The sequence below is a fragment of the Lotus japonicus genome, chromosome 5, assembly GCF_012489685.1.
Source record: "Lotus japonicus ecotype B-129 chromosome 5, LjGifu_v1.2".
NCBI classification, from domain to species: Eukaryota; Viridiplantae; Streptophyta; class Magnoliopsida; order Fabales; family Fabaceae; genus Lotus; species Lotus japonicus.
In genome coordinates, this window is record NC_080045.1 from 49,093,640 (window position 1) to 49,106,812 (window position 13,173).

The 13,173-nt window shown below is 34.2% G+C and overlaps 1 protein-coding gene across 2 annotated transcripts; it reads right to left on the bottom strand.

Annotated features, from left to right (window-relative positions):
- Positions 1 to 10: 10 nt before the first annotated feature.
- LOC130717010 (CLP protease regulatory subunit CLPX1, mitochondrial-like) lies at positions 11 to 11,959 on the bottom strand. 2 transcript variants are annotated; one of them, XM_057567097.1, is made up of 15 exons: positions 11,382 to 11,959; positions 10,895 to 10,956; positions 10,604 to 10,701; positions 10,380 to 10,459; positions 10,031 to 10,081; positions 7,273 to 7,347; positions 7,120 to 7,197; positions 5,714 to 5,770; positions 4,613 to 4,731; positions 4,402 to 4,501; positions 4,076 to 4,180; positions 1,594 to 1,656; positions 738 to 860; positions 502 to 654; positions 11 to 308 (listed from the first exon to the last, which is right to left on the bottom strand). In XM_057567097.1, exons 1-15 carry the CDS (start codon positions 11,826 to 11,828, stop codon positions 234 to 236), a joined length of 1,686 nt encoding a protein of 561 aa, XP_057423080.1. In that variant the 5' UTR covers positions 11,829 to 11,959; the 3' UTR covers positions 11 to 233. The 2 variants fall into 2 exon arrangements, with proteins under 2 accessions (XP_057423080.1, XP_057423081.1); XM_057567098.1 differs by having other exon boundaries at positions 4,613 to 4,683; positions 11,382 to 11,944.
- Between the last annotated feature and the right edge of the window lie 1,214 nt (positions 11,960 to 13,173).

The following is a 13,173-nucleotide window of genomic DNA, read 5'->3' on the forward strand; positions in this document are numbered from 1 at the left end:
GCAGCAGAACAAGAGAAAATAGAATAAAATTACACTTTCCTCATGACCAATTGAAATTTTGCATGAGGTGCTGCCAAAATTATTTCTATGTTCATTTTTCTATATCCGTCCTACCCAACTAAACCAGAAGTTATGTTGTTATACAAGGGATAATTTACAGCAAATTAAGAATGATTTTTACAAATGCCAATTGCAATGATAGATTATACACATTGATTAAGGTAACTGTAATATTACATGCCAATGGCTCTTGATGAAATCTCAGGTTCACTCTCTTGTAAGTCTGGCTCAGCTCCGCCACCATTAACCTACCATATGTGAAGCAAATTAGGTCAAAACTATTTGCCAAATTATCAAATCTTATAACTACCGCAAATGAACAGTAATATCTTCTGTGTTAAATACTTTACTAGCACGGGATTCACAAGGTAACTTGGATAAGCAGCCAACACAGAAGAATAAATCTACAACATTAACAAGTGTGGAATTGGTGTATCATACCACAGATTCCTCCATTTTAGCTAGGTACTGCTCCAAAGCGCCGCCTCCTCGAAGAATTTTTCCTCCACACCCGGGGGCATCTACTGATCCTACTGACTCCTCATCAACGACAACTGCGTCGATCAGCTCATTTTCTGCCTGGACATCTGGAATCTGGTACACACAACATATCAGTAGAAAATCTAAGACTGATGATAGTTTAGCGTTAGTCGCTTGAAAATAAGAGTTTTCCATACCTCAAACATTGCTTCAGTTAAAATGCTTTCCATGAGGGCTCTTAAACCCCGGGCACCAGTATTTTTGGCCATTGCTTTTTTCGCAATTAGTCTCAAGGCTTTCTGTGTGAAGTGTAGCTTTACCTGAACAAAAGGTGAAATATGTTTAAGACGAGACAATTAGACCTCTTAATGCTCACTACCGATCACTCACATATTAAACACACAAGCTGAAATTGGAGGATGGTTGAACTGTTGAAGAGAGTAGTAGCACAACACAATTTGAATGATTTTTCACATGATGAAACAAGCTGACCAGTTATGACAACACTAAGACCAACACCAAAAGATGCCAAAGACCATCAAAAACAAAATTACCCATGGTTGATTTTGAGAAGCAAGCAACATCTAAGGCATGTTCGAATGCAGACTGGTAAAAACTAAGAAGTATGCCAGGAAATTGACTCATGAGAGCTACATTCAACATCAGCAAATCAAATGAAGAAAAAAGTCTCAAAAAATAAAGGGATGCAAGATTATTATTTTACTCAGCAGGTTCCATGGGAAAATAGAAAGACAAAAAATGGGTAAATACTTTGAAAGAAAAAATATTAATTCTAAGTCAGTATTTAATCAGGTCTACCACACAACCAGTCAATGAATCAATTCAACCAATTTAAAGTTAGAATGATTTACACCTACACATGTTCGGCTTTTCACACCACATACACTCAAACAGAGAGACACCATACAAACAAGTATTTGTTGACGTGTGTGTGTGTGTGAGAGAGAGAGAGAGAGAGGGAGAGGGAGAGAGAGAGAGAGAGAGAGAGAGAGAGAGAGAGAGAGAGAGAGAGAATAAGGAAATACAGCTTACATTATTCATGCTAAATAATTTTTTGTACTGCTTAGCAAGAGCATTATTTGGTTCTGTGAGCACCTGTAAAACCACCATTTCAACAAATATGACCAGATATCTGTGTAAAATCTAGAAATTTAACTCTATTCTAAAATAGGCTTGCCTGTATTCATTTAAAATTAAGCATTCCACATGAGAAAAAAGTAGGGTTTTAAAATAATGTATGCACTGATGCAAGCAGCATATTTATAAAAGCATCAGATAATATTCATAATGCCAGACGCCAGTCACTTATTTCTGATTCAATTAAAAAGAACAAAAATGGAGGATAGATTTCACATGCTGTCTTTTTGTACATAAAAAAATTCATTACAAAACATAATACCCTTTAGTTACAAAATCCATGCCAGGACAGCTGTATACTTATCCAAATTTCTTGTTCCTTTTGCATACAATAAACTAAATATGAACCTAGAACTTGCACATATCAAATGACCATATTGTCATTCTTTATAAGAACATACATATGGCTTAAGCTTCTGGGATGGTTGGTTCATGACACAGTATCAGCCCCTCTATGATCAAATTGTTTTAGAGTTTGATCCTTGTTGTCCACATTATTCTAATGGAAAAAGTTAAATTTCAGCACATAGAGCGTAGACCTATGCATTGTCCAAGCTTCAAGCCTAACGAGCTCTTATGTGAAAGTGTAATATAAAATCATTCATGTGTGCTGAGAAGTCCCGCATTGACTAAAGATATGGTCAAATAGGTCCTTATAAAGGGTAGAGCAACCCTCACCTCTAATCTAGATTTTGGGGCAGTGTTAGGCCTAACCCAAATTCTAAGATGGTATCAGAACCTATCCTAGATCCGTTAAGTAAGCCATCCATAAATGGGTCACCTGCAAATGTTCACTCCTGCAAGTTCCGCGTTCCATATGTCCAGTCTTGGGCATGAGGGAGTGTATGAGAAGTCTCACGTTAACTAAGATATGGCCAAATAGAGAAACCGTCACCTCAAAGCTAGCTTTTGAGAGCCTAACCCAAATTCTAAGAATGTGTTTTCACCCAATAGCTTAGATTTTTCAGGATACTTGGTTCATGACAAGAAGCAATGGCCCAAATAGTATTTATCTTTTTAAAATACATATTATATAAGGGGAATGCTAACTTACTCCCACTTATTTTTTAGGAGTAAGTTAGCATGCAACACCTTTTCTTTTAGACAAAAAACTCCGATTTCCTCTTCTATAAAGTGATTTAAGTTATGGGCATTTGTGTAACTTTGTTTTTATTTAATTCTAAATTCAGGCCTTTTCTCTCTCCTTGACCCAACCATTCCAATTTCCATTTCCAACCATTACTTCTCTCTCCTGTGCCAACTATGATTAAACCTTTTCTTGCTCCAGGATATTTGCTCTCATTCTTGCTTGAGTTATTTTTCTTCTAATTTGTTGTCTTCATCCTCCTCTTGCTGCAATTAATTTTTACCCCCTCATTTATCACATTCTTTCACTTTCTCGTTACTATTCTTATTTACCATGGGTAATGTCATCATCAAAAACTAATTTACTTCCAGCATTCCATTAACACAAAAAATTAGACCCAGTTTTCGGTAGCCAAGTTCTTTCCAGCGCTTGCGACAGTGCCAATCTCTTGGGTGCTTCTGGAAAAAATCATTTGATTTCACATGGAAATCTCGCTGGGTAAACGCCAAATTGGAGATACATAAATACGCTCTCTAAAAAGATGGATCATTGATTCATTGTAAGATAAATGAAAATTTCAACTTCTAATATTAGTCCAAACACCATGAGATGCTACTCGTGAGATGCAGAATTGAGTAGAAGACACTATCCATGGAGAAGAAGGAAGAGAAAGGAACAGATCGGTAAGAAGAGCTTTATTCAATTGAAATTCAAATTTGATCAAGCTGAAAAATCAGAAGATTCAAAAATCATGAAATAAATATGGGGGAACCATATCACGAGGACTGTGAGTTGGATCCAAATCAGCCATGGATGTGTTTTTACTTTTTAGGAAAAATACAGAGTGAAGGTTCAAAAGAGTGTAGGAGTTAGAGAGAAAAGGGGTGAGGTAATAAATGGTGAGAGAGAAAAGTTTTAAAGTTAATGAGTTTGGTAAGTAAAATTACAAGAAACCCAAAACTAAACTTTTTATAAACAAAAGAGATGGAGGTCAGTTTTGTCCAAAAGAAAAGGTGTTGCATGCTAACTTACTCCTTCTAAAAAACAAGTGGGAGTAAGTTAGCATTCCCCATTATATAATATTAAAAATCCCATATACAAAATTCATAGATATTTAATATCGCTAAAAAACCAGAAGGTTTCTGGGTTTATATATACATATGCATCACCAAACAGAATGATGATCATGGCAACAAGACGAGCAGAATTAGAGCTTGGAGACCTAAACTTTCCGAGAAATCATGAAAATGCATAATCAAATCAAAGAAGATATAAACAATGAAAGAATACCTGCATAAGTTGGTCTTCAGTAAGAGCTGACAAGCTAATCAAGATAGGAAATCGTCCTATAAACTCTGGTATGAGACCATATGCAATAAGATCAGAACTTTCCACCTGAAAATTATTAATGCATGTGGAAGGTTATAGGCAATAATGATTCTATTCCCTATTTTTTCCTCCAGAGCAGAAGTGCGGGCAGTGCACAGCATAGTTCAATAATAGCTTAAAGTGCATAAGGCATGATTTAATAGATGTAATTGCTTGAATTATCTATTTATCTCTAATTTTATAGGAAGGGGAGCAAACTTTTTCAGACGGATAATTTAAATTCTAACCGACTCAAGTAAAGATGATGTGACTGCAGCATGTGTTACTCCACTAGCTCTCATATTGGCACGGACTGGTGCTCCAAAACCAATAGAAGAATCTTGTCGTCTGTTTCAGTTCAAAGAATCATAATAACGATGAAAACTCTGGAAAAAATCAAGACAATGTAGAACATCTGATGAATGAAATTTCTTGGAAGACATGCAAAAAGATAATTACCTCTCTGAGATGGTTTTCTCAAGATCGATAAATGCTCCCCCACATATAAAGAGAATATCCTTTGTGTCAATCTGTATATCATTAAAAGTTAAGGGGAGTTTATGATAGGAAGCAGTTTCCTACCAAGAACAATTAGAGTGTTAATTGCAGAAAAGTAAAGAAACAAATCAAAATGGGAGCAATGCTCAATTTTATGGGTGAAACCATCAAGCAGTAAACATTACAATTTATAGTAAAACTCAGCTCCCTAAAATTAAGGGTAGCCAACAAGTGGAAACATCCAATTACAAGGAATATTCTAGAATATGACACCTAATAACAGGCTGGAATTAATAACAAAAATTAATAAAACTATGATAAACGGTAATAGTAATATCTGTCAGCCCACTAGAAGTGAAGCTTCTATCAGTATATTTAAAACAATAATGGTTAAGTGGTTCTAATTCTACAAATATAAGCATAATGCACTAGGTGATGACTGAAGCAGACCAACATAGAAAAAACTTGACAAACACTTGCTAAGGGAATAAAAGAGTTCATAAACAAAGGATTCATTTGATAGGAAGAAATTCCTAACAAGAAGTATAAGCTATGAGCTACAAAGAAGAAAGCTAACAAAACCTAGAACAAATAAAATCAGCTCAATTATCAGGTGCCTTTCTCATTCATCAACTTCAGAATTTATAGTTAGGGTTCAGCCACTAGGGTAAGGAGAGCCATACAAGTGGCGTCATCCCAATACGAGGAATATACTAAAATGAAGCTAATAGGAATAGCAACAAAAGCATAAATTCAGAAGTTAAACATAGTTATATCTTAGGCGGCCTTATGGGCTGAATTGGCTTTCTACCTCCATCTTTAAGGAATCCTAATTATCCTCCAACCACCTAGTGTCTAATGTGTTTAGTCATTAGTCTACATCAACCAATTAAGAGGTTGTAATGTCTTTAAAAATAATAATTAAAATGACAAAGTGCATAATTCTGAAATTTTTCACGATTAATAGACAGTACCCAAAGATGAGATAACAAATTTAATCATAACAGAGTACAAGAGAAAAAACAAATGACAAAAGACGATACAATTTCCAAAACTACATACCTGAATGTTATCACCCCGTGGGTGCTTCCTTGCTCCTTTCTCAGGAACATTTACTATCTAGACAATAAGAAATCATTCCAAGTTCAGGATATTGTAAGAATAGCAATAATTATCTACAACAAATTATCTTATCAGAAACATTAAGCAAACAGCCAAACATGATTGATAGAATTGTAAACAACGGACAATGTTCCAAGAAGCAGACAAGTATTGTTACAACAATTTTATCGACTCCAGATTATGAAAACTATAATATTGAATCATATACATGTAAAGAAATCCAATTGAGTGTATAGTAAACACATGAATTAACCATAGCTGAACAGGGAGCTTTTCAAGACTTGAATAATTCAATTATAATCTTATGTTCTTTACATGCAAATATAATTTCAAGGTTTCCTTCAGGTAGACAGTGATTTAAACAAAATGGGCATTTTTCTCGTTAAGAGCAACAGGTGAAATATTCTCCCATGGAGGTCAAAGTAAGGAGATGTCTAGCTTGTTTTCTATTTTCATTTTCAGTCGATTAATAATTGCAAAATTTTGAAAACAGGAAATCGAATAAAATTAAGATGACATACTTGTAGTTGTTAATGAAAACATAGACTGAAAATGAAAATAGAAAACAAACCAAACCCCCTTTTACTTTCGGCAAAAGGAGGCTCAATATGTCAGTAATATATATTAGAAGAAATAAGGATGGGCTCAAACGACCAAACGGGACCAAGCCCGGTTGGAGTTAGTGAGCTCTCTAACTGCAGTAGCAGAATTAGAATATGTATAGAATGGGAATATTCAATAAAATTTCCTTATTTTCTTTCTTGCAGTAACACATTATTGTAATCTTGTTTTACTTGTGCAGAAGGAAGAGTAACAGCACCAATCATTTACTTCGGCAGAACAAAGTATTTCACTGCAATTTACACAAGGAACAACTTTCTCTAAATCAAACCCATAACCAAAACCATTCTGCCAACTCACCTTTATATCGATATTTCAGGTTTGAATTAATCTACTCAGTCACCAATGCTAAAAAATTATAAACTACGGCAGCATTCTATCACTGAATACTCACTCTAAGGTATCAGGAATCAGATCCTACCAAACAAAAGAGTACACTGTTTAATATAAATGACAATACCATTAATGCATCAACGATATGCACCGCACATGTATAATGGGATAGAAGCTGAAAATGGAACTACTGTGAGAACCTATACGAAGAAATTACTTATCATATTGAAGAATTTAGCTGCACAATAAACAAGATATTACTTTCTATTGGTCATGGTTTAAGGGATATTAAATGGGAGAAAAGTATAGAGTACTCAATAAGCTCATGTAGCACCTCATTTACAAAGCATACAAACCAATTAACAAGTGCATTCTGAAATTATGTTACTTACAGTTCCTTCCAGCATTTTCAATAATGCCTGCTGAACACCCTCACCAGAAACATCCCGGCTAATATTTAAGCTCTCAGCCTGTAATATATAACAGTCAAAAGCTATAGTGGACATGTAACGATGAACTTCATTATTTAAATTCAAAAAAAGCACCTTCTTAGTTATCTTGTCCACTTCATCAATGTAAACAATCCCTTGTTGAGCTGCTTGAACATTGAACTCTGCTGCCTATATGGAAAAGGTAAAAAGCATAATAATGAGACGATGGTAGAACAAGAAACAAAATAAGGTATCTTCAGAAAAGTCTAAAAATTAATACACAAATCAAATCTAAAATTATATGTAATTAGGGTTCAATAACATAAGTACTCCAACCATTGTAGAAGTTGAAACAAATCAAATGTAATATGAATGGACCTACATTATATGCCCAAAATTTTTTTTACCCCTTTTTTGTATAGACTATAGAGAACCATCTCCAGAAAGACCATGGACAATTCTTTGTCTCAGTTGATGAGGAGCTGAAGTTAAACTACCATTAGCTTCCCCAGATTGTACGTTAGTGTGTGCAAAAGTCTGTTTTATTTGTTCAACCCATGGCTTAATTGCACTTTTAGTTCCTCTACTATAGGAGATGTGTAATTTTGTCCTCCTTTAACATTTATAGTGAATTAGTCACTCAATTTTTAAATTTGTTATAATTAAGTCCTCCAATTTGTTTTATTTTACTTAAACTCTCAAATTCTAATTTTCTAAGTGATCTTTCCACAAATTGATTTGATTAAATCACTGTAAACCTTCTTCCACTCAAAACCCACCAACCAAACTATTAAATTTCATCCAAAATTAGAAGAATCTCAAATTATCCCCTCTTCAAACCCTAATCTCATATACTATAAAATCTTTCAACTTTTACTAAATTTTCACTAATATTTTTAGTTTTAGACATTCAAATTTATATTCTATTCCAAATCCATAATAAAATTTAAAATATTTGAATAGAAAATGAAGATTCAATAATTTTTGGTACATAAAAATTATAAAGGGACCAAATTTGCTTAGGGACTTAATGAGCAAGAAAAAACTAGGGGGACCAAAATCACAGAATCCAAACTATAGGAACCAAAAGTGTAACTATAACTTAAATCTTTTTCCAATATTTCCTGCAACTTTATTCAGTGTATAGAAGAGATTGAAATAGTTCTAACAAAAGCTAAAGCATCACAAAAGTAGCGTGTGTTGAGAAGATTTCTTTAGATTACCTCATTATTTTAGAAGTTTTATTTTACTAAATTATATAACTTTTTAAGAGACGATCAATTCTGATTCTCTAAATTACCAGAACACATGCTCTATGTGATTCACATAGAGCATTCCCATGAATCATAGTCTTAATCTGACTGTATGCAACAAACCCTTGGTATTTTTGGATGAATGGTTTTGGTTTTGAATCAAGGTAAGTTGTATAGTGTGCATAAAAATAAACAAGGGATAAGGACATTATATTTCACGATAATCCATCATTTTATTCCTTTCATTCTAAAAAGTTCTTACAAATATTTACTTGAAATGAAATATTTATCCTCCCTTTCCTATCCCTCCAAACCCCTATGTCCCCTAAGGTCTGCAATTTCCTTAAGAAAATTATGTAAAAGAAGTGAGTACTGTAAGAACAAACTCTTCTCAACACTTGAGCTGTTAGGTGAAAGTTTATTCATGACTTTGTTATATCTCTAACAAGTGCCAAGTGTCCTCATGCAAGAGCCATTTAGTAATGAAGCGTGGACGATGGACAACCATTTTTAAATGTGCTGAGGTTTATATTTTATTTAGAAGAATTAGGGTGACAAAGAGTGCGCTCTTGACCATTGGGTCATAGGCTTCTGTTCCATGTCAAGGATCAATGCTCTTGAAGTAGAAATACAAGTGCTAGAAATAGCCATCCAGATTCCCCTATTTGGGAAGTCGAAGTAATGAAAAGTACCATGAATTTGAATATAAAGTAGAGAAAATAGATACCAGAAGAACTGTTAATTCTTTAAAGAATGTGGAGAAAACATGATACATAAATGCTGTGCAAAGTTGGTGGTGCAGTTGACATTTTTGTCACACTCAAGGCTCAAACTCACAAGGTAAAGGCTTTCATAAGGATAAACGGATATATTTTAAAAACCAGCAAACAAATTCATTCTAATGTCTCTTAAATGTTATTCCATATAAAATACCAAGAATAGAAGAAATTCACAACAATACACATCACAAAAATAAGCAATCTAGATCATGTATTAAAACATAAAACCTAAACTACACTAATATTCACTAACAAGAAGGGGTTGTCTAAATCGCCCAACATAAATCTAGGGTAAAATCACCCTAGTCTTAGGTGGCTCAATAATACTTTGACATGACTCATGAGCTAGAATTTTCTAAAACACATGTCCAAATGTTATGGGACCGCCTAAGCTGGGGTGATTATACCCAAGGTAAATCTTGGGTTATTTAGAGAACCCCTAACAACAATGTGTCAACCAATTAGCATTGCTCTAAGTAGACAACACAGGTAAAAAGATGTGGAGCATTGTATGACAAAGAATGGAGAAATTAATTAAGGCAGAAGGAAAAGATTTCTTGTCTTCAGCTTATATAAAATGTAAATGGAATTTGGTTGACTTTTAAACTTTTCATCTAAGCTTTTGGCGCAGTGAATATTCCCTAAATGTAAAAACCTCTACTCTAAGAACGGACATTCACCATCAACTACATAAGTGATCATAACTAACAAAATGAAAAATATGGCTGAAAGTTGCCAGAATATTGTGAGGTCATATTCATAGACAAGCTCATTACTAGAAGACAGAGAATTGTTAATAAACTCAAATAACATAATGATTCTACAGATTAAATCACATACCACGAGTAGTTTATACAATATTGATTCAACATCTTCTCCAACATAACCAGCCTGCAGATTAGAACATTTCCTCTTTTAGATTAATAACAACAAAACATTGTTCTACGGCAATGAAACCATAAGTCAGCCGTGGAACCAAATCAGAAATCATTAATACAATTTTGAATGCCCATATTTTATATGAGAGAAAATACTGTATTCGGTTTAGCAAAATATATTATCTCTTTATAACTTGAAAATTAGATATTTGGCATAAGAATTTGGATGGATCATTGTCATTTAACTTGGTCCTGCTCAACTCTTACTCTGCCAAATTCTAACATTACCTCATGAATGAATACATACTTGCCTGTGTTAAGGTTGTTGCATCAGCAATGACAAACGGGACATTGACAAATCGAGCTAGCGTTTTTGCAAGTAATGTCTTCCCTATTTGATGGAACTTAGATTAGCATAGCAATCATGTAGCAATTTTAGATACTGATAAGAAAATACCAAACAATGTGAATGCAATTAATTCTCATTTCATAAATAAGAAGGAAAAAAAAAGGGTAGTTGTCATGAATGTCATACCTGAACCTGTTGGACCCATCAACAGAACATTACTCTTTTCTAGCTCCACGTGATCATCATCATCTTTTCCTTCAGAAATTTTTGAATCTTCCCCTGACCTAGTATTAAAATCCACCAATCAGCCATAGAGAACAATTACCAATAGGCGATTGACACTTTACAAAATATGGATAGAAGAAGAAATTAACAAACAAGGCAAGGGTTGGAATTCGACAATATAAATAACGGTTCTACTAAGGAACATGAATCAAGAAAATGAAAAAGGACATGAAGAAGTATAATAGAACTCACCCTTCCTGTGAAGAGGCATGGTATATTCTTTTATAGTGGTTATAAACAGCCACAGAAAGCACCTTCAACACAAACACAAAACCATTAACAGGATTACCCTGAACATAAATTAGAGAAATGCATTCATAGCCACACTGATTGAGCTAAGGGTAATTGCAGGTGAAGGGTCAGGGTTCGAACCCTGAGGAGGGATAATTTGTACTAATTTACTAACAACTAACATTTGTCTATCAAAAAAAAAAATTCACAGCCCCACTGATTTATAACATAACTTCCCCCCTTTTTTTAAGAATTATAGAGCAATGAAAACTAATGAAGCACCTAAAAATGAAACATACATTCTATACACAAACACTCTTATGTTCTTCTCCCAATTATGCAACCCCCAAAAGAATCACTGATAGTGAGTGATAAGGAAAACACATGAGTACAAAAAAAAACAACATAATTAGCTCACTAAACAAAGAAGCAAGAAACAAAATTGAACCTTCTTAGCTGAATTTTGACCAATAACAAACTTGTCAAGACCCTTGCAAATTTCCTTTGGAGTAGGCAAATCCCTACCCAAATTGGAACCACCCCATGAAGAATTGCTTGAACTAGCAGTCTTCTCAGCCCGAACAAGGTTAAGACCAGGTGGAAAAGGTGGGCCCGGAGGAGTATGCACAGCCACACCATCACCACCACCACCACCACCACCGTCTGGAGGGGTTCCACCGACACCCAACAAGCTACCTCGGAAGAGAGGTGCAGTGCTATAGCTCTTGCAGCGGTGCTGGGTGGTGGCGAAGTGGAAATTGTTGTTGTTGTGGCGGTGGCGTGAAGAAAGAGTGAAGTGGTGGGTGGCGCGTGAAGAAGACGGAGAGGGAGAGAGAGTGGGTAGATGGTGGAGAAGAGGCTTCTGCGTCTTCCATGCGGCGATGATTCGAGACATGGAGATTGAAATTTGGTGGAAAAAATGAGAAAGAAGTGGAATTTGGATTTTTTGTTTTTGGGAGGAAGAAGAAATAGAGAAAGAGTGGAACTTTGGAATTTGGATGGACAGAATATTTGACCCAAAATGGAGCATTTGGATATATCAAAATTTTTAAATATCTTTTTAGATTCCTTTTAAAAAAGATTCAATCAAAAATATGTCATTTGTCTTTATCTATACATTTACATTTATTTGATTTTGATGCTTATTTGAAAAATAAGTAGTTTTAGGTGTTATTGTGCGAAAAAGATGGCGTGACTAGTCAAGATAAATAATAGTATGTCAACACTTCATCATTAGTCCTAACAATACATGGTTTGTTTATTCTATGTGGCATCCTACACTTGTTAAATGGTTAAGTTAAAACTCTAGGTCTCAATGCACTTTTACTCAATTGATTAAAATCAAATTCATCATTCACTTTCATCGTTGTAAAGGAAGAGAAGAAGAAAGAATGATGCTAGTAGAGGAGAGAACGATGTTGCTTCGTCGAAGAATTTTTGTCAACTTTTATCATATTCGGTGAGCTTCGACGATACCTCGTTCCTGCTTCATCAGCCCTATGTTGATCTTCTCTTAGAATACGATATATTTTTAATTTTTAACTAGTTCATGTATGTTTTTTTTTTTTTTGAATAGAACTAGTTCATGTATGTAGAAGTATACAATTGTGGGCTTTCAGTCCTCCACATTAGCAAAAATAAAAAGTATACAATTGTCTTACAAAACAATACTATATACTATATAAGCCCAACATCTGTTTTTTTTTTTACAGAAATAAGCCCAATATCTAGATCCAAATAGAGGGGTCAATCAGATTAATGGGAATAAAGATTACTAACAATAAAAGATTACTAACTATAATAACATTTAAATTAGGAGATAAATCTATAACTTGATTATATCTTCTTTTTTTTAAACAAATTATATGATTGATTTTTTCCGGATTTACAACAGCCTACATTATATATGTGAGAATGGAATACATATCTCACGTACATATTTTTTCTACCAATCTTTATTGTCTTTAATCTTTGCTACTTGAGGTTGGAGTGTTTATTCATCTCTCTCCATCGCCCATAAATCAGCAAAGAGAACTACTCGAAAGATAGTGAAAGAGCAGAAACTCAGTTTAGAGTCACCGCTCAGGTTCAGTCATTCAACATCCGAATAAAATTGCAAAATTTTGTTTACAAGGTAGTATGCGATCCAAAATCATGTTGATAGTTTTATTAAAAACGAAATCAGAAAATCTTAACTAACATTTGAAAACGAAAAATAAAAACAGAATATTTTCCTATTT

Excerpts from the sequence above, each read along its gene's own strand:
- LOC130717010 (XM_057567097.1), bottom strand. The coding sequence starts at position 11,828 with ATGTCTCGAATCATCGCCGCATGGAAGACGCAGAAGCCTCTTCTCCAC. Across the intron at positions 10,957-11,381 it reads GTCAAAATTCAGCTAAGAAG|GTGCTTTCTGTGGCTGTTTA; the intron begins GTTCAATTTTGT and ends TTTGTGTTGAAG. Across the intron at positions 1,657-4,075 it reads CTGAAGACCAACTTATGCAG|GTGCTCACAGAACCAAATAA; the intron begins GTATTCTTTCAT and ends GTGGTTTTACAG.